Source organism: Papaver somniferum, chromosome 10 (assembly GCF_003573695.1).
Source record: "Papaver somniferum cultivar HN1 chromosome 10, ASM357369v1, whole genome shotgun sequence".
NCBI classification, from domain to species: domain Eukaryota; kingdom Viridiplantae; phylum Streptophyta; class Magnoliopsida; order Ranunculales; family Papaveraceae; genus Papaver; species Papaver somniferum.
Window position 1 is genome coordinate 123,586,756 of NC_039367.1, and position 20,615 is coordinate 123,607,370.

At 38.1% G+C, this 20,615-nt stretch overlaps 1 protein-coding gene across 2 annotated transcripts; it reads right to left on the reverse strand.

Annotated features, from left to right (window-relative positions):
* Positions 1-16,337: 16,337 nt before the first annotated feature.
* Positions 16,338-19,784, reverse strand: LOC113318868. 2 transcript variants are annotated; one of them, XM_026567145.1, is made up of 2 exons: positions 18,970-19,784; positions 16,338-18,594 (listed from the first exon to the last, which is right to left on the reverse strand). In XM_026567145.1, the coding sequence occupies exon 2, from the start codon at positions 18,147-18,149 to the stop codon at positions 17,082-17,084; it is 1,068 nt and encodes a 355-aa protein (XP_026422930.1). In that variant the 5' UTR covers positions 18,150-18,594; positions 18,970-19,784; the 3' UTR covers positions 16,338-17,081. Both variants share the same exon structure in this region, with proteins under 2 accessions (XP_026422930.1, XP_026422931.1).
* Between the last annotated feature and the right edge of the window lie 831 nt (positions 19,785-20,615).

Here is a 20,615-nt window from a genome sequence, read left to right on the forward strand (position 1 = left end):
TTTCTTAGTTTATATAAACATGAGTTCAAGAACAACCGATTGTAGATATAACCTTCTCAAGTTCGCGGACTGGGTTTGCGGACTTAAGCTCACGGAAGGAGTTCACAAACTCCAGCAGAAATTCTCGGGTCGAGAACTTCCACCAGTTCGCGGACTTAACATGACATTCGTCACTAGGTAAAGATGAATTTGGCTAAAGCGAAAGCTTACCAACACATATTTTGAGAAATAGATAGGCGAGTTACACTCGGATCGCAATAGCAAATGTGTATAATGAAAGTCTATATATCAAAACGACTTTTGTCTCAAGAATAGGAGATAGAGTAGATAGACTTTTGAGTGACAGATAAGTTCAAGTCTCCACATACCTTTTAGTCGATGAAGATCCACTAGTTCCTTGAGTAGTCCTTCGTCTTGTATGATGATTGCCATGGAGTCTTGAGCTCAACTACACTTTCTATCCTAGTCTGAGACCTTTAGCTATATAGGCTAGAAATCAAGACTTATAGTTTTGATCACTAACATTGAAAAACATGCTTGAGATAGCAACGCATGCGAGTTCGACCGAGCAATGCTCTAACAAAGGCTTCCCTTGGCTCGTACATATCTGAGTACGAGTATACAAGGGAAAAGATGGAGCTTATCCTTGGCTTGAGTGTATTCATATACATTCTCGACAGCCAAAGTTAATTGCAAAGACTGTTCTTGGATCGTACGTATCTAAGTACGAGTATCCAGGGACAGAAAGGTAGCTTATCTTTGGCTCGAGTGTATTCATACACATTCTCAACATCCAAAGACTATTACGAAGGATGCCCTTGGATCGTACGTATTTAAGTACGAGTATACAAGGGCAACGATATAGATTATCTTTGCCTCGAGTGTATTCATAAACATTCTCGACAACCAAAGTCAATTACGAAGACTGTTCTTATATCGTACATATCTAAGTACGAGTATCCAGGGGCAGAAAGGGAGCTTATCTTAAGCTCGAGTGTATTCATACACATACTTAACAACCAAAGAAAATTACGAAGGTTTTCCTTGGCTCGTACTATCTAAGTACGAGCATCCAGGGTTAAAGATGAAGCTTATCTTTGGCTCGAATGTATTTATGCACATTCTCATTAGCCAAAGACAATTAAGAAGGTTGTCCTTGGCTCGTACGTATTTAAGTACGAGCAGCCAGGGGCAAAGACCAATCTTAACTCCAATATAAGAGTTATATCTCTATTTACTTTCAATATACTTTCAAGATAATCAACTAGACAGTCAGACTCAATCTTAAGAAAAGTATATCTAAGAATTGTATCTCTATTTCTCAATTCAATCTGCAATCAAACAAATAGGAATTTGTGAGCCCAATTGAATATAAGAAATAACTTGACGATATCAAAAACCAATATCTAAATGTCAATCAATTTAATCAACAACCAAAGGTTGGATTCAAAATTGATTGAACTTACGCACAACCTGTGATATTTCAATTATATAGAAAATATAATGCGGAAAAGAAATAACACATACACCAAAAGTTTTGTTAACGAGGAAACCGCAAATGCAGAAAAACCCCGGGACCTAGTCCAGATTTGAATACCACACTGTATTAAGACGCTACATACACTAGCCTACTCCAAGTGAACTTCAGACTGGAATGTAGTTGATCCCTAACCAATCTCACACTGATCAAGGTACTGTCGCGTTCCTTACGTCTCTAGAACCGCGCCAGATTCTGCGCACTTGATTTCCTTAGCTGATCCCACCCACAACTAAGAGTTGCTACGACCCAAAGTCGAAGACTTGATAAACCAATCTGTCTCACACAAAAAGTCTATTGAATAGATAAATCTGTCTCCCACAGATATACCTATGAGTTTTGTTCCGTCTTTTGATAAATCAAGGTGAACATCAACCGATTGATATACCAGACTTATATTCCCGAAGAACAGCCTAGAAATATCAATCACCTCACAATAATCTTAATCGTATGGTAGCGAAAAAATATATTATGGAATCGCAAACGATGAGACGAAGATGTTTGTGACTACTTTTTATCTTGCCTATCGGAGATTAAATCTCGAGCAAATCATAGAGAAGATAGTACTCAATCACGATAGAAAACAGCAAGATCAGAACACACAATTACAGAAAAAATAGTTGGGTCTGGCTTTACAATCCCAATGAAGTCTTCAAGTCGTTAACCTATGGGAAACCGTACCTAAACAAGTACACCTTGTTGGCTCAACAATAGTTAACCGAAGTTAGTCATATGAACACTTTCATATCAACTTTGTTCATCTTAACACATCTAGTTCAAATGACTCAAATGAAACTAGTTCTAGAGTTGTTCAATTGTTTCTATTCTCATAGAAGTATAAAAGACACAATTGAAGCAAAATCGATTTTGATTCACTCGAATCAATTCATGAACATTATAGCCACGGTTTGCAAAAGACTGAATTCATTATTGTATAAATGTCTTAGTTCATGAACAAACCAATTTTAGAACATAACCCACTCAAGTATGAAGATGGGTACGCATACCTAAGTAGCCGGAGTTGGACTGTGTTCGCTAGTATGCAAACGGGTACGCATACTTTCGTACACTTCCAAACTTCAGTTGAATCCACTACGCGTATAGGTGCGCATACTATAGTACCCGGACTTCAACTGACTTCGCCAGTACGCGTATAGGTATGCATACTCTAGCTCCCGGACTTTACCTGACCTCGCCAGTACACATACGGGTATGCATACTACATTCGGTCTTGGATCAACACATATGCAAGTACGCATACTGTTCTTATAATCCAATTATGGTTAAGTGTTCTAAACTCCCATTTCAATCATTGAAACATTCTTAAAAGACGACAATAACTGTCTCACACAAACTATTAGCTTCGAAGCAATTTTCAAGCGATCGGATGATCAATACGAAATATTCTGAGTCTACATCAAATGACTGTCTCATACAAATCATGTAAGATGTTACAAGGCGATTTTCACATGATCATCTTTCGACTTTCGTCAAGAATATAAGATGAACTTGGTTAAAGCGAAATCTTACCAACACATATTTCGAGAAATATGTAAGCGAGTTAAACTCAGCTCGAAATATCAAATGTGTATAATCGAAGTCTATATAGCTATACGACTTTTGTCTCAAATAGGAGATAGAGTATATAGACTTTTGAGTGATATATGAGTTCAAGTCTCCACATACCTTTTGTTGATGAAGTTCCACAAGCTCCCCTTAGTAGTTCTTCGTCTTCAATCGATGAACGTGAAGTCTAATGCTCAACTACACTTTTTATCCTAATCCGAGACTTAGCTATAAGTAGATTAGAAATCAAGACTTATAGTTTTGGCAACTAAACTTGAAAACAAGCTTGAGATAGCAACGCTTGCGAGTTCGACCGAGCATTGCCCTAATAACAATACACTACATATCTTCTTGGGATGCTTAGTTATAAAGTTACCTTCATCAACGTGTGGCGCACAACTAAAGGTTGGAGTAGCAAAGTACTCTACAACGAAGTATACCAAACACTACCAAGATTGCTTAATTTTTAAGCAATAGGCTATAGTATAGGCACGTGGGTGTGTCTGTTTGACAGAGGCAGCTGAGCAGTCTGTACATCATTTAATGTGAAGGTGCGAGGTCTTCGCCCACGTGGCTCAGAGTACGTGGAATCCTCTGATTGGCGAAGGTACGCGGCCAATGAAGGTACAACTTGTACGGAGGTTTCACAGTTCACGATGACACATGGAGGAAGCTAAGGTGGCATCCTATGACTGGTAAAGGTACGCGGCCAATGAAGGTACAACTTGTACGAAGGTTTCACGGTTCACGATGACACGTGGAGGAAGCTAATTGGCATCCTCTGACTGGCGAAGATATGTGTCCAACAAAGGTATAACTTGTACGGAGGTTTCACAGTTCAGTATGGCACGTGCAGGAAGATAAGATGGCATTGTCTAATTGGAGACGGGGAACGGCCAATGAAGGTACCATATTGACCAAGGACCATCGGATCTCGATGGAACAGAAGACATCAAAGATATCCAGGATGCATGTGGAGATATAAATACCCGTTCTTATCTCAAGAGCAAGGGGGGACAATTTGGGTTGGTTAGGAATTAGGGAAAAGACTCTTTCTCTCTACATTTCTTCTCTTTACTTTAAGAGCTTCATACTCTCTTTAATGGAGTTCTTCCACCTTTTTGTACCAAGATCATCAATAAACTTATCATCTTTACCCGTGGACGTAGGTTAGAATTAACCGAACCACGTAATCTCTTGTGTGTTGATAACTTAGATGCACTTACATTATCTTTTCTCTTAGATATTTACTTACTGAGTTATCTCTGTTTTCTGAGCTATCTCTGTTTTCTGAGTTATCTGTTCATCTGTGATATCTCTTTATTTAGCTTATTTGCTTACTCGCATCTATATTACAGACATAACTTTGTTTTCTTAGTATCTGCTCTTACGAAGTATCTTTACTTACTTAGTATATGATCTTCTAAGCAGATCTCATTTCAAAACGTATCTTTTATTTACTCAGTAGTATCAGTTTAACTGAGGTATCCATACTGAAAAGCGGGGGTCTAATAACCACACTTAATATTTTGATTAGGCAATCTTTATGGACAAACCTCAATATAATTCCAAGAGAATCAACTAGAAAGTCAGACTCAATCAATGGAAATATATCCAAGAATTCTATCTATGTTTCTCAATGTAATCAGCAAATCAAACAGATAGAATCTGTGAGCCTGATTATTATGAGAAACAACTTGAACGGTACCAAAGACCAATGTTCAAGTGTCAATCAATTTATATCAACAACCAAAGGTTGGATTATCTAATTGATTGAACTACGCATAACCTGTGATATTTCAATTATATAGAAAATATAATGCAGAAAAGAAATAACACAGATACCAGAAAATTTTGTTAACGAGGAAACCGCAAATGCAGAAAAACCCCGGGAACTAATACAGATTTGAACACCACACTGTATTAAGCCGCTACATACACTAGCCTACTACAAGTTAACTTCGGACTGGAATGTAGTTGAGCCCTAACCAATCTCACACTGATTAGGGCACAATCACGTTCCTTACGCCTCTGAATCTCAACAAGACTCTACGCACTTGATTTTCTCTTAGCTGATCTCACCCACAACTAAGAGTTTCTACGACCCAAAGTGGAAGACTTTATAAACAAATATGTCTCACGCAGAAAAGTCTATCGAATAGATAAATTTGTCTCCCACAGAAATACATATGAGTTTTATTCCGTCTTCTGATAAATCAAGGTGAACATGAACCAATTAATACACCGAACTTATGTTCCCGAAGAACATCCTAGTAATATCAATCATCTCACAATAATCTTAATCGTATGGTAGCGAAACAAGATATTGTGGAATCACAAACGATGAGATGAAGATGTTTGTGACTACTTTTTATTTGGCCTATCGGAGATTAAATCTCGAGCAAATATTAGAGAAGATAGTACTCAATACGATAGAATAAAGCAAGATCAGAACACACAACTACATAGAAAATAGTTGGGTCTGTCTTCACAATGCTAATGAAGTCTTTAAGTCGTTAACCTATAATGGATTTAGAAAAACCTAGGTTAAAAGAGAATCGAATCTAGTCGCAACTAGTATTACACAAGAGGTGTGGGTATTAGGTTTCCCAGTTGCTATAGTTCTCCCTTATATAGTCTTCAAATCAGGGTTTGCAATCAATGTTACCTTGGTAACAAAGCATTCAATATTCACTGTTAGATGAAAACCTGATTAGACTCAAGCTAATATCTTTCAACCATTAGATCGAACTTAGCTTGTTATACACAAATGAAAAATGACTTCATTTAGATATGGGAGACCGTACCTAAACAAGTACACCTTGTTGGCTCAACAATAGTTAACCGAAGTTAGCCATATGAACACTTTCATACCAACCTTGTTCATCTTAACACAACTAGTCAAATGAAACTACTCATAGAGTTGTTCAATTGTTTATATTCTCATAGAAGTATACAAGACACAATTGAAGCAAAACTGATTTTGATTCACTCGAATCAATTCATGAACATTATAGCCACGGTTTGCATAAGATTGCAATTCCTTAATTCATAAATGTATTAGTTCATGAACAAACCGATTTTAGAACATAACCCACTCAAGTATGCAAACAGGTACACATACCTAAGTATCCGGACTTGGTCTGGGTTCGTCAGTTTGCGAACGGGTACGCATACTGCCGTACACCACCAAATTCAGTTGAATTCTCGGACTTGAACTTACGCCGGTATGCATACTAAGTTCCCGGACTTCAACTAACCAACCAGTACGCATACGGGTATACATACTATGGTTCCCGGACTTGGAATAACTTGCAACAGTTAGCATACAAGTACGCATGCTGTGCTATATCCAATTAATGGTTAATTGTTCTAAACTCCCATTTCAATCAATGAAACATTCTTAGAAGACGACAATAGCTGTCTCACACAAATTATTATCTTCAATGCGATTTTTAAGTGATCGATAGATCAATACGAAACATTCCGAGTTTACATCAAATGACTGTCTCACACAAATCATATAAGATGTTACCAGGCGATTTTCCCATGATCATCTTTTGACTTTCTTCAAGAATATAAGATGAACTTGGTTAAAGCGAAAGCTTACCAGCACATATTTCGAGAAATATGTAAGTGAGTTAAACTCAGCTCAAAATATCAAATGTGTATAATCGAAGTCTATATAGTTATACGACTTTTGTCTCAAATAAGAGATAAAGTAGAAATAGACTTTTGAGTGATAGATGAGTTCAGGTCTCCACATACCCTTTGTTGATGAAGTTCCACAAGCTCCCCTTAGTAGTTCTTCGTCTTCAATCGATGAACGCCGTGGAGTCTAACGCTCAACTACACATTATATCCTAATCCGAGACTTAGCTATAAGTACACTAAAAATCAAGACTTATAGTTTTGGAAACTGAACTTGACAAACAAGCTTGAGATACAAACGTTTGCGAGTTCGAACGAGACTTAGATCTAACACATACTACTTAATATATGATCCTCTGAGCTGTTTATACTACGTATACTAGGGAAAAATAGTAGTCACAATGTACATGTTCAAATAATTTTGACATCTATAAGTTTCTCAGCAAACCCTAATTCCAAGCTTCACACAAAATATAAAGAAATATGTGAATATTGGAAACTCGGTTTTGCTCCTTGGTATTGGTTCTGCCATGACTCACAATGTAAGTTGTGATCGATTGTACCATGCTTCCCAAAATAGGTTGTGATCGGTTACACCTTGCTTCCCAGAGGTAGCTTGTGATCAGTTACACCTTACTTCTCGAGTTAGCTTGTGATCGGTTACACCTTGGTTCCCAAAGTAACTTGTGACCGATTATAAATAACTTCCCAAATTAGCTTGTGATCGGTTACACCTTTCTTCCAAATGGTAGCTTTTGACCTATTAGAACCAACTTCTCGATGTATCTTGTGACCGGTTACACCATGCTTCACAAAATAGTGTGTGACCGCTTACAACATGCCACAGTATAGGCTATGATCGGTTATACCTCAAATCTCAACAAGTTAAGATAGGTTCTACCTTGTCATCTTATATTGATCATGCAAAAGATATTCAATAAAGAACCTGACCAATCATGATTTCCTTTCGATTATGAAACAAATTCATATATGTACTTCTTTTAAACAAATGTTATAAAACATTGTTTCTTAGGGTGAAATCATATCTATATCTTACACATAATCAAGTAACTAAATACACAGATTATGTTGATGTCGTATTTACGAAGTTCTAAAAGGTAAGTGTTTATACTTCGTAATCCAATAAGTTCCTTGACACTTTGATCATAATGATATGACAAAATCTAACCACTAGAGTCTTATATATATAAAACTTCACATATTATGTTTTCAACATAATCTGACTTGAAAGATACGCTAATGGAAACAAGATCAAGTCGATATTACTAACCTCAAGTGGAAGGCTGATATCCTCGTTGTAGCTGTTACTTCTTCACATTCTTCAGGTCTTCGGAGTAATACTTGTACGCCTCAACATTCCTAGACTTTCTAGTCTAACCTAAACGAAGTTGACTCTAGTATTTAATCAAGCGACTCTAGATGAGTTTTGATACTAAAATATGACAACCAAACTTGACATACCAACGCTTGGTGGGTTCAACCGAGCTATGCTCTAATATAGGTACTGTGAGTTTGCTAAGCCTAAGTGGTGCCCACCTCAGTGGCAACCCGGAATACCGTTCGGGATGGTAAGTAGACAATGGGACTGATCATCCTCACCCTTTAGCAACTGGCCAACAGTACTGTTCGTTGTCAGGCCGGCTAGCACCCCACTTATGAGTGGCAACCCGGAAGAACGTCTGAGACGGTAGGAAACTGGATTTTTTTTCCACACAATACTACAAAAATGAATGACTTGCCATTTTTGACTCTTGACAAATTCTTGGCATTAACCTTGTGAACCTTCTGAGTATGTAGTATGTGTTTCCAATTGATAGGAGCTTAAAATACATCATTTCAATATCAATTTCCTATACTTTCTTAGTTATTTCTCTTGTATTAGTGGCTATTATGCTTTTTTTTTTTTTTTTTTTGCTTTGTGTAGGTATTTTGGTGTCATGTGACTTAAAAGAGTATAAATAGACGATCATACCGCTGTTGGCAGCCTTGGACATCGATGGCTGAACACATGCTTATATTACATAGGCAGTCGCACATTATGCTTAAGGCAGACACTAAGTCCCAACTGCCATCTACTAAGGGCACCGGTTGTTTTCACTCAAGGGTGCCACCAACTTCAGTTAACTTAAATCAGAAACTCTTAGTTTTCAGTTTCTTATCTCTAGTTTTCAATTTCTTATCGCTGCACCAAGCCCTCCCTATATCGTGACTGCACCATCCCGTGCCGGTCGAGCCATCATGAGTGTTTACCATGGGTTGAGAACCCTTTTCAAAGCCGAGATAAACAAGGAACATGTACTCGAGTTTGTGTTATATTCGGGGTACATTTAATGGCCGGACAATACAGGTCTGAAAGATGAGGTGATGAAATTGAGTATAATGTCAGAACCAACAAGGAGATGAGTTTACTCTTGTTCAAATTGGAGGTGAATGGTTCACAACTGGAGGAGAATGAAGAGTAATCCAGAAGTTCAGAGCTGTAGGAACTATGGGCTTCGAAGTAATGAGCATTTCAAGACTTAAAATCAGTTTGAACAAGAGAAGATGACGGTGTTACCATGATAATGAGGACTGACTGTGAAGGTTTATGAATGCTAATTGGTTTCTAAAATGTTTGGGTTGTGTATGGAATTGAATTTTGCATGGAAGGAGAACTGATTGGCAGGCGAACAAATACAACCAGCACTTAGCCATCATCAGTTTGGCAGACACATATCACATGCTCGACAGAATGCCTGAACCACAGGTCATCTCTTGCAGCAGTCAGTTCACATCTCTTCTCTTTGCTGCTGTTCTAGCCATGGGTCCAAGGAATGTTTGTCAGGGGTTTGAAGGGTTTTGTGAAGCTCAGAAGGAAGATGGCTCGGTAAGAGTTTTGTGTGAGAAAAATCAGCTCAAAGGATAGAGCTTTTCCGCCACATAATGAAGTTGTTGCCATTGTTTAAAGTTGATGAAGGGTGTAGATTGAATCCTGTTTTAGAAGTCGAGAAGTATTAGGAGTTGGGTCTTTATCGCAGGATTGGAGAACAAGAAAAACAAAGCTATAAAAATAAGACTTAAACCTACAGAGAGAGATCCCATACCGCCTGCTCACAATCCTAGTTTCAGCGAGCTTTAGCTCGCTGAACAACCTCCATTCCAGCATCATCTCCACTGCATTCATCTCCATTACCACCTGCATATAGCCATCAACACCAGCATCTACTCACTTGTATATCTCTTGCATAACCACCTCACCTGCATACAACTAGCACCACCTTTGCATCTCCACCAGTTCTGCACACACCATCAGACCACCATATCTAGCGCACAGGCAACGAGTTCAAGCAGTACAAGACCATTAACAACGTCGCCAGCAGCACTCTCCATTTCACCTCCACCAGCTGTTGTCTCATCTTCCTTCAACAGTCCATATCGCCATCACTTCTCTCTCGAGCAAAGCACCAGTTCAAGTCCAGTACAATCTCCACCAGCACTTTATAGTTCAAGCCATACATCCCTGCAGCAGCTTGCAGCAAGATCATTCCACCATCAGCTCCGCAGTACATCATCACCTGCCAAGTCACATTCACAATATCCATTCCACCTCAGTTGTTGTTTGGTTTGATAACTTGGTTTTGAATTCATATATTCTGTGGTTTCATCTTTATCTGCTATGAACTCTATTGTTATGTGTAGCTAAGCATATTTCATTAGGGATAACTTCAACGTCCGGAACTTGAATTCGAATTGATATTTAAACTGCCTGTTTTCTTGCAATTATATTGTTATTGTTGATTCTTTACCGTGTTAATATTGTTTATGTGAATTATTTCTAAACCGTTTAAGTTGTAAATTGAATGGTTGACTGATGATTCTAATGCTAGTTAAGATCTCTTCGACCCATAATTGTCTAGAGATTCTTAATACAAGTAGCGCTATATGAATATTGACCATGGGATTTTGTTAAATATTCGTATGTATTGAATGACACTAGTAGATGAGTCGAGTTTTTGTATTTGTCACTAGGAATAGGCTATCTCACGGAACTTAATGCACCTGAGCGAGTTATATCTAGAGAGCGTACTTCTAGGTAGCTCGAATGAGTAGAATCCGGTAGTCGAGCGCTTCTGTGTCCGGTGAATTCATGTGATTGCGGAGTATTTGAGCGTACTAAATATTCTAGGGTTATTAGTAATGGATAATTGCAGAAACATAGCTATGTTGATAAGATTCACGTTTTGTGACCGAGAAAGAGTCCTTAATCATTCTCATCCTCATATTTGCATTAATATTTGTGTTCATTGTCGTGCATTATTCAGGAATCGAATTGACAACTTTAGCCCAACTCTCCATTGGAACGAACCTGCTTATTTGTATACTACTAGTTAGTTTAAAGAGAAGTAAGAAATATATTATTTGCGAGTTGACACCTCGTCAAAATTGGAGGATTCCTTGTTGAGATATCCTTTGGCTTCGCCAGGTAGATATTCTCGGTAACATTGTGATTACTTTTTTGATTCCTGAGTATGCGGTATGGGGCGTTTACTCAGAAGGTCTGAATCGTTGTCTATGACAACTTGAAGTAAGCTTTCGCGATTTCTGAGCATCTGGTTGTCATGTACCTGGTTATACATGACAAGATTGGGTGATAGATAATTTGAGGATAAACCCCTCTTAATTCGTGAGAATTAAGCCTAGAGAATAAGAAGAGATCTGATTCAGAGAACCAGCCTTTAGAAGATGAAAAACAAAATTATATTTTCATTAAATTGGATAATCTCTCTTATACAGATTCACTAGCCTTATATATCTAGGTTAGGAGAATGGAAACTATTTAGGCACCATTAAAATTGATAAAGAACACTAATTTTGGGCATGCCTAAAACTTTCAAGGCATACAAAGGACTAGTCCTAACTTGGGTGACCTTATAAGGGGTACCCTATGGGGTGGTTCAATTACCTATATGCCCTTAAATTCTCTAAATTACTATTAATCTATCCCTATCCCTAATACAAAAACCTATAATCAATAAACCAAAATCAGTTTCATATCCCTAACCCCTTCTTCTTCCTCCTCCACAACAGCTGAACCCTTCTTCTTCCTTTTTTTTTCATCGTATCATCGCAGAAATTTAATCGTCGATTCGTGAAAATTTAGTCGAAGATTAAACTCATCTATATAATGGTTCGCCGTAAGCCAGTATCTCGTTCTAATCGAGCGATTGAACAACCCATTGAAGAAGAAGAAGATTTAGAGAGTGAAGAAGAAACTCAAAATCAACCACAAAATCAACCGGAAGAAGAGATTGAAGAAGAACCAACTCCACAAATGAGAATAAGAAGGTTAGTTTTACAAACACATCTCGTATTTGATGTTTTTGATTGGTTTGATTGATTTAATTCGTCAAAATCATGTTTCTGCGGCGGTTATAGGGTATGGTTCGGCGCAAAACAAATCTTAGATGTGCGCCGAGCTGTTCTTGAAACTGAACCCTGAAAGTGCATTTGAACGGCTCGGCGTATATCTGAAATCCGTTTTGAGCCGAACTTGGTGACACAAAGACTTATATTTAGGATCGGCTTATTCGATGGTGTTAGTTTTGTGCCGAATATGTTTTGTGAATTTCAGAAATTTTGCATGTGCGTAGGATCGGCTTGTATGGTAGTATTAGTTTTGTGCCGAATAATTGTTGTTTGAATTTCAGAATTTTTGCATGTGTATAGGATCGGCTCATATGGTAGTACTAGTTTTGTGCCGAATAAATGTTTGAATTCATAAGTATAGATTCGGCTTATTCGATAGTATTAGGGTTGCGCCGAATATCATTGTTAAAATTTCATAAATTTTACTAGTGTGTAGGATCGGCTTATTTATATGATATCATGTTGCGCCGAATACATGTTTGAGTTCATAATCATAGATTCGTCTTATTCGACGGTATCGGTTGTGAGCCGAATATATAGGATCGGCTAATAATTTTGCATGTGCGTAGGATCAGCTTGTATGGTAGTATTAGATTTGTGCCGAATAATTGTTGTTTGAATTTCAGAATTTTTGCATGTGCTTAGGATCGGCTTGTATGGTTGTATTAGTTTTGCGCCGAATAAAGGTTTCGATTCATAAGTCTAGATTCGGCTTATTCGATAGTATTAGTGTTGCGCCGAATATTATTGTTAAAATTTCATAAATTTTACAAGTGTGTAGGATCGGCTTATTTATATTATATCATGTTGCGCCGAATACATGTTTGAGTTCATAATCATAGTTTCGGCTTATTCGACGGTATCGGTTGTGAGCCGAATATATGGGATCGGCTTATAATTGTTTTGTGGTATGAGACGATCCACTCTCTGTGTAAGCTAATAAAAATTTCAAGACATGATTCGGCTCATATGTGTTATTTCGGGTAAGCCGAGCCTTCTTATTTTCTTACAATTTTTCGGCTTTACAAATCTCTTTGTTGTTCGAATTAGTCTTATAACTTTCATACTTGTGTCAGGACCAATGCAGCTACAAAGAGGAAGAAGATGGAGGTAACACCTTCTACTTCTAAAACTCCCGATCCTAGACGAGGAGGTAAGAAAAAATTGGGAGCGGGAGGTAGAGGAGGAACTTTAGAAGAAGTAAGAATTGAAAGACAAGAAGAAGGAATAGCTGAAGATGAAGAAGTTTATGATAATCAAGAAGTTCATCAAGAAACACAACCCCAAGGAAAACCCAAGAAAGACAAGAAAGGTAAGAAGGTGGCAGAACCCGAGAAAGAGAAGAACGATGATGATAAACGGATCACTGGTTTACACATTCCTGATGAAGATGACGTAATTACACCTCGATCAGATGGTTTGCCTCATGGTCTTCCGGAAGATGGAGGAAATATGTTGATTGGTTATGCCGATTCTTGGTCTAAGAGAATTTATGAGACTCCTGATCACAACCGTGCAGTCCGAGTATTGAGACACCAGAGGGCAGCGGAATGGAGTCTTGATGAAGAGGTTCCTGAGGTGATTGCTTACGTACAAGCCAGTGCTTTATGGCCTGCTATCAATTATGGACATAAGGAATATGATAGTGTGTCGGCCTATGCATTTACCGAGCGCTTTTGTCCAGAAACTTACACATTTCAATTACCTTTTGGAGAGATGTCAATCACTCCTGATGAGGCTAGTAAGATTACAGGTCTTAAAGCAAGGGGTGTAAGTGTGGATGCTGGTTTTTATGACATGAGTTGGGATGAGCTATACAATTTGTACCTGGAATGCCTTGGTTGGGGTTCAATGAAAACTGAGTTGGAGTTTTGTCGATCAGTTAAAGATGTCGATACCGTTTTCATACCAGGTGGCAGAAATAAGAAGAATAAGAAGATCAAGTTGACTAACTTGAAAAGGGAGTTTGAGAACACAAAGGAAAGAGTCACACAAGGTTTGTTGATAATGGATCCCGTCAAAGTGAAGCAAACCGGAACTGCCTACTTGCTTTATACTTTTGGTTTTTTAATGTGGTTCTTTCGATGCAGGTGTGGATACTTGGCCAAAGTATTTGAGAAAGATGTCGATTATGTTGATACTGAGCCAACTGCAGCACGGTACGCGTACGAGGACTCCAAGAAAAGGAACAAAAAGAAGTTGGTGGCAAGTTTGAGATAGACGTTAGACTGTCTTGGTGTTGATGATGTCGCTTTTCAACCATATGAGAATGAAGATGAAGAAGATGAAGTTGTTGAAGATGAGGATATGCCAGTAGGTATGTATCATGGGCCATTGTGGTATCCCGGTGGTTATGTTATATACGATCCTAGGCGAGTACTCCGTCAATTAGGATGTGTCCAAAAGGTTCCTTTGTTTGACGAGAAATTCAGGTTGTTACCAAAGAGTGGTAAGGGAACTAAAAGCACCACTTCATCTTGGGAACCAAAGTATGATCCTGATCCCACCGTTGAGTTTTGGAATAATTTAGACAATCACACATTAGATGCGTCCAAGTTAACACCTTTACTTGATGATCCATGTGAAGAGGATCCGGGCTATATGGATTGGTATAACCAAATTTCTCATCCCTTCATTATCAATAAGAAAAGGCAAAAGATATCTGATAAGGGGAAGGCGAGGCCAATCAAGATCACCAACAAGTCTACTTCCGAAGATGTAGTCAAGGCTTTCAAGGTTATGGTAAGAATGACTTCACTTTATACTGTTTTCATATATTAGTTATGGTAAAAATGTCTTCAACCTCATGGTTATAAGTTGTTCTCAAATGAAAAATAGGTTGCCGCGGGTAGGGAGATGTTGAAGAAAATGAAGGCCAAACTTGGTTGCAAAACAACAATGACCGTGGAAGAACAAAAATACCTCATCGACAAGTGGGATGCAATCATCAACAAAGGACAAGGACCCGAGGAACCCTCACAAAGGCCTACCACTAAGAGGTCTCGACAAGTTGGTGAAGGTACAAGCCAAGTTGGTGCTACCGTCCAACCCGGTAATGATGCGTCGGAAGATGAAGACCAAGGTGGAAGAAGAGGTGGTCGTGGAACTAAGAAGAGGGGTCGTGGTTAAATGCCCTTTTATGTACACTTTTATGGTACACTTTTTCTTAAGTTTTAAGTACACTTTTATGGTGTTGCAAACACCTTTGCTTTAAGGTGCTGAATTTTGTTTTTAATGGTGCTGGGATTGGGTTATGGACACCGTCAATTTCATGTTTTAATGAATAGCTTAACAGTTATGTGCCGAATTTACAGAGTTCGGCTTATCCTCTAATGTTAGTTACACGCCGAATCATTTGTCCTTCAGGTTCGGCGCATTCGATAATCACATTATGTGCCGAACTATGAACATTTACAGGTTTCGGCTTATACGATATCCTCAATATGTGCCGAACCGCGAACAATATTTTAACCCAAAAATTAACAAATTCATGTTCGGCTCAGACGATAATCATATTATGTGCCGAACCTTGAACATAAGAGGTTTCGGCTGATACGATATTCTCCATATGTGCCGAACCAGTAACAATATTTCAACCCAGAAATTAAAAAATTATGTTCGGCACATACGAATTTGGATATGTAAGCCGAATTAGTAATGATTCTATTCCGGGCTATTCAGGATGTTGTTCGGCTTACTATAAAACTTTCATATAAGCCGAACTAATGTCTAGCAAAAGGGTGGGAATTGGAAATTATAGGTTCGGCGCATGCAGTAAACAGATTCAGTAAGCCGAACCGTTCATCAATTGGTAGATTCGGCTCATAGATGTGAGCCGAACCTCAACCTGTTTCGCCGAACAATGATTCATAATCTAAGAAATCATCCATTTGGGAATCATTGGTGTAGTTGATGTGTATTTTCCTAGGTTTTTTAGATGATATATGACCCTCCTCATCCTCCATTGAATCAAGAATTATAATTTTCTCACTTTCTCCTTCTCTTTCTCTCCTTCTTAACCAAACCAAAACTTTGATTTTTTTTTCCTCATATTTTTCATCTAAACAACTCTTATAATTCTGAAAATTATCTTAATCTCTAAACAAAATATTTAATCACTAATCAAGATTATTAACACTAATACGTAAAGGGCAGATTTGCCATTAAAAAAAAATTGGGTTAAGGGGTTATCTGATTTTGCTATTCAACAACCTTTTTTGTCTTCATTCAGTATACCTTGAAAGATTTTGGTATGCCCAAAATTATGGTTCTTGATAAAAGCCAAGTCCAACTAACAACTAAACTAATAACCAACTTGAATATGATATGGGCACCCCCTCCAACACCAGTACATGACATTCCACTCCCCTTGAAAGCATCCTTGTCCTCAAGGATGAGAGTCGCGAAAATTGACTTTGAGAGATAGGTAGCCGCTTGTGACAACTGCAGGAGCAATGCAGGAGGAGCAAGGATTGTGGTCTGCAGACGAGCACCCCCTCCAGCACCGGTACATGACATAGTAGTGTTAGCTCTTTCTAAACACATGAGAAGCCCAATAGTCATAATGCTAATGAATATCCTTGTGAGGCCCTTATATACTACAATACCAAGCCCATCAATCATCTGATCTCGTCCCTGTGACCTGCAATGCTCATACCTTGTCGCAACTTTTTCCTTGTATGTGACCAGTGAACTCGACTTCCTTGAGCGTACTATTTTCTCACGGTTAACAGGTCCAATATCTTCATAATTCGCTGCTTGGTATGCACTCATGTAAACATCTCTTTCCCTATCAGTCTTGACCTTATACAAACTGAGATGATGTAGCTGGTTCACCATTCCTTTAGCTCCCAGAATTGGACAAGGAAATAAGCTCTTGAATACATGCCATTCCAGCTGCTCACGAGCTGTAGTATAGACCCTCAGTCTCATATGTGAACATTATAACCAAAGAGACAGCAAAAACTTCCGTAAGAAATGTCCTTGGTGCAACCCCATCTGAAATTTCAACCTTACCAGAAAAATGAGCTTCAATATTTGTGAGATGAACTCGCACTAGCGTCAAAAGGATGGATAATATCCAACTATAATCCCTTCTCATTAGGTACCACAATCCCCACTCATAACTTAAAAGAAATTTCCCTCTATCGAACACAAATGAACTAGAAAATTCCTCATAGATGAACATGATGACAAAAGAGACAACATAAACTTCACTGAAAAAGTGCCTTGGTGTAAATCCATGTAAAATTCGAACCTCAGTAGAAATCCCAGCCAGCACATAATTGAGTATAGCATCACTAATTGTTGCAAATGTCATCACCATGTTGTCAAGCTTTTTACCCCTATCAAACAGCAAACGACATACCACCACTAAGGTCGGAGTTCCCATTATAATACCCACTGGCAGCAGACAACTACTATAGACATCAGGCTCATGTAATAGATAATGCACAGATAACCCCCTTCCTAAAATGCTGAACTCACTGCACAGAAAACTCCAATTGAAGTGTGCCGCTGTTAGTATAACCCTCTCGGGGATCATAAACCTCCAAAATACTGCAGAAGTAAGTAATGTGGAGTGCTGAAAAGGATCAATGCATGAAAGAGATAAGCGAGTTCTAACAACTGTGTGAACTAAGAATAGAAGCGCTGAAGAATTTAGAATCTCTTGCAAACGAATCTGGTGCACATCACTTTTTTGTCTATCAATGATAACCCTGAACAATTCCACCAGATTGAATTTTGCAGAAGTAGGTAAGAGTATATCTTCTTCCTTTCTATTCAAACTCCAAAATGGAAGATAACAAGAATATTCATGCTCACTAGCTAAATTCCAGAATGGAATCACTTGAGAAGACGACATAGTTGCTGGCAGATTAGATATCTCAAGTAGTCGAGACAAACACGCACCACTTGTAGCATACATCCAAATTGTTTGACCATTAAGCATATAAACAGTACCCATGCTCACAAACCTTCTCCTGAGCAATTTATTATAGTATACATCCAACAGAGGAGGTAAAATACTCGTGTATACTGCGACATATTCATAAACAGAGAACCACCAGCCTCAATGTCACCATCTGTAACCATATAGCTGTAACGAGGCGGAGAATTTTGACATTCATATACCGCACATGCGAGCTGTAAGAAAAAAAATTCTGCTCCCTTCATACTAAGCACCTGGGCATACCATTTATATGTCTTGCTAAAGCTCACCACTCTAGCCAATAAGAGAAACAAAAATCTATTTCCCTCTGAAAAATCAGCAACCAAATTCCATTCACCATCGATTGCAACAGCATAGACAATTCTAATACTCAACGAATTTAGAAACTGAAGTTCAGACGGACACCCATGACTTGGAAACAGCTCACAAACCAAATCCCCATTGTACCTTTTCAGTAATGCTGACCCAAGAAGAGCAATCAAACAAGAAGGAAATGTAACAAAATCATATTCATATTTACCATCAGAACTAGAGAACACTTTAATACTATCTAACCTTTTTCCACGATCAAATACTTTAGTTGCAGACTTGAAACATTGGTAAGAATATATCCCAATGAGCAGTATGTGGTTGAAAAAAAAATTGTGCTCAAAACATACAGTACCCATTGGAAGTATTTTAACAAAAATTTTACTATCATCTCGAATTTCAGTATCATTAACACATACATGAACCTTTGAATGTAAAAATGAAAATTCAGGACGGTACCCCAAATTATCTATCAGCAGAAACATCAATTTCTTATAAGAAATCCCGGAGATAATATCACACTTACCTGTCGAATAATGAACGAGTGTCATCAAGGAGAAAAGAACAACAATCCACACAAACATCATTCGATTTATTGTAGAGAGTGGACAATAACTCCTTCAAGCTTTTAAATTCCTCACAACTAACCTCAACAATTTTAACCTGACTTATCTTGATGAAAGCATTCGCAGTGGCCTCTGTAGCTTCATTAAATTGAGAATTCATACTATCAAATGAACCATCGTTGTCTTTAACAGCGCCAGCGGAAATTAAGTCAACTTTCTGAGATTCAACCTTAATGAGGGTTTGAGAAGAAGAATCTTGCTGAATAGAAGTAGGAATTGATTTTGCTTCTTCCAATGTAACAACACTGGAGTCTTCAAAATAATAGGGTTGAGCGACAGAAGTAGAAATTAGGTCGCTGATTCCAATTGATTTAGTAGGATCTTCTTCATCCGATGACTTCGAAGTGATCTTCGAATCTCCTACTGGATCTCCACGACTGCAGTTCTTCTTACTAAAATATGAATCCATCACTGAATAGAAAACTTCTTTGGTGAGCATCGTTGATGCTAAATCATCAGATTGCTTCTTCATTTCTACCATTTTCGTATTCAGTTCTACCAATTTTGATGTGATTTTCTCTGACCCTGCCATCGAATCCCCCATGGATCGAAACGTCTCTTGATACCAATTGTCATGTACCTGGTTATACATGACAAGATTGGGTGATAGATAATTTGAGGATAAACCCCTCTTAAATCGTGAGAATTAAGCCTAGAGAATAAGAAGAGATCTGATTAGAGAACCAGCCTTTAGAAGATGAAAAACAAAATTATATTTTCATTAAATTGGATAATCTCTCTTACACAGATTCACTAGCCTTATATAGCTAGGTTAGGAAAATGGAAACTATCTAGGCACCATTACAATTGATAAAAGCCAAGTCCAACTAACAACTTAACTAATAACCAACTTGAATATGATATGGGGAGCCCCTCCAACACCAGTACATGACACTGGTATGGGATTTTTGTTGTTTTGAATTTCAGGGACGAAATATTTAAAAGGGGGTTATATAACACCTGCACTTTTCACATGGCGCATGCTCAAAGATGCGTCATTAGCTTGAGATAAATTTCATCTCAAGCTTACGTTTTGTATTAAGAGGGACATTGGCTGAGGGAAAATAGTGCAGTGCATTACGAGGGTTACATTGGCCTAGAGCCTATGTCGCGTAATTGTGGCACATTTCGCGAGTTATATTGGCCAAGAGCCAATATTGCACCATACTTGATAAGGAAAGTTGCAGTCCATTCCTTGGATGCTCATACTTCATGTTAACTTTAGAGAAGGTGAATTCAATATATCAATAAGAACTACACAATAGGTTATATATACAAAATAGTAGAGACATAAAAAGGAAGCTAAGATATAAAAGGAAAACTAATATATGTTCCTAACATAGCATATTATTCTATTCTAGAATAATCTAGAATATTACGTTAACAGCTCCTCTCAAACTCGCGATGGTCACTGCACTGCATTAATCATCGAGAGTTTGTCAAGAAGAAATCGAAATCTGGGAGTAGATGGAGACTTCGTGAAGAAATCTGCAATCTGCATTTTTGATGGCTTCCACGGAAATGTTATAGTACCATGCATCAAGTG

Excerpts from the sequence above, each read along its gene's own strand:
- LOC113318868 (XM_026567145.1), bottom strand. The coding sequence starts at position 18,149 with ATGGGTACTGTTTATATGCTTAATGGTCAAACAATTTGGATGTATGCT.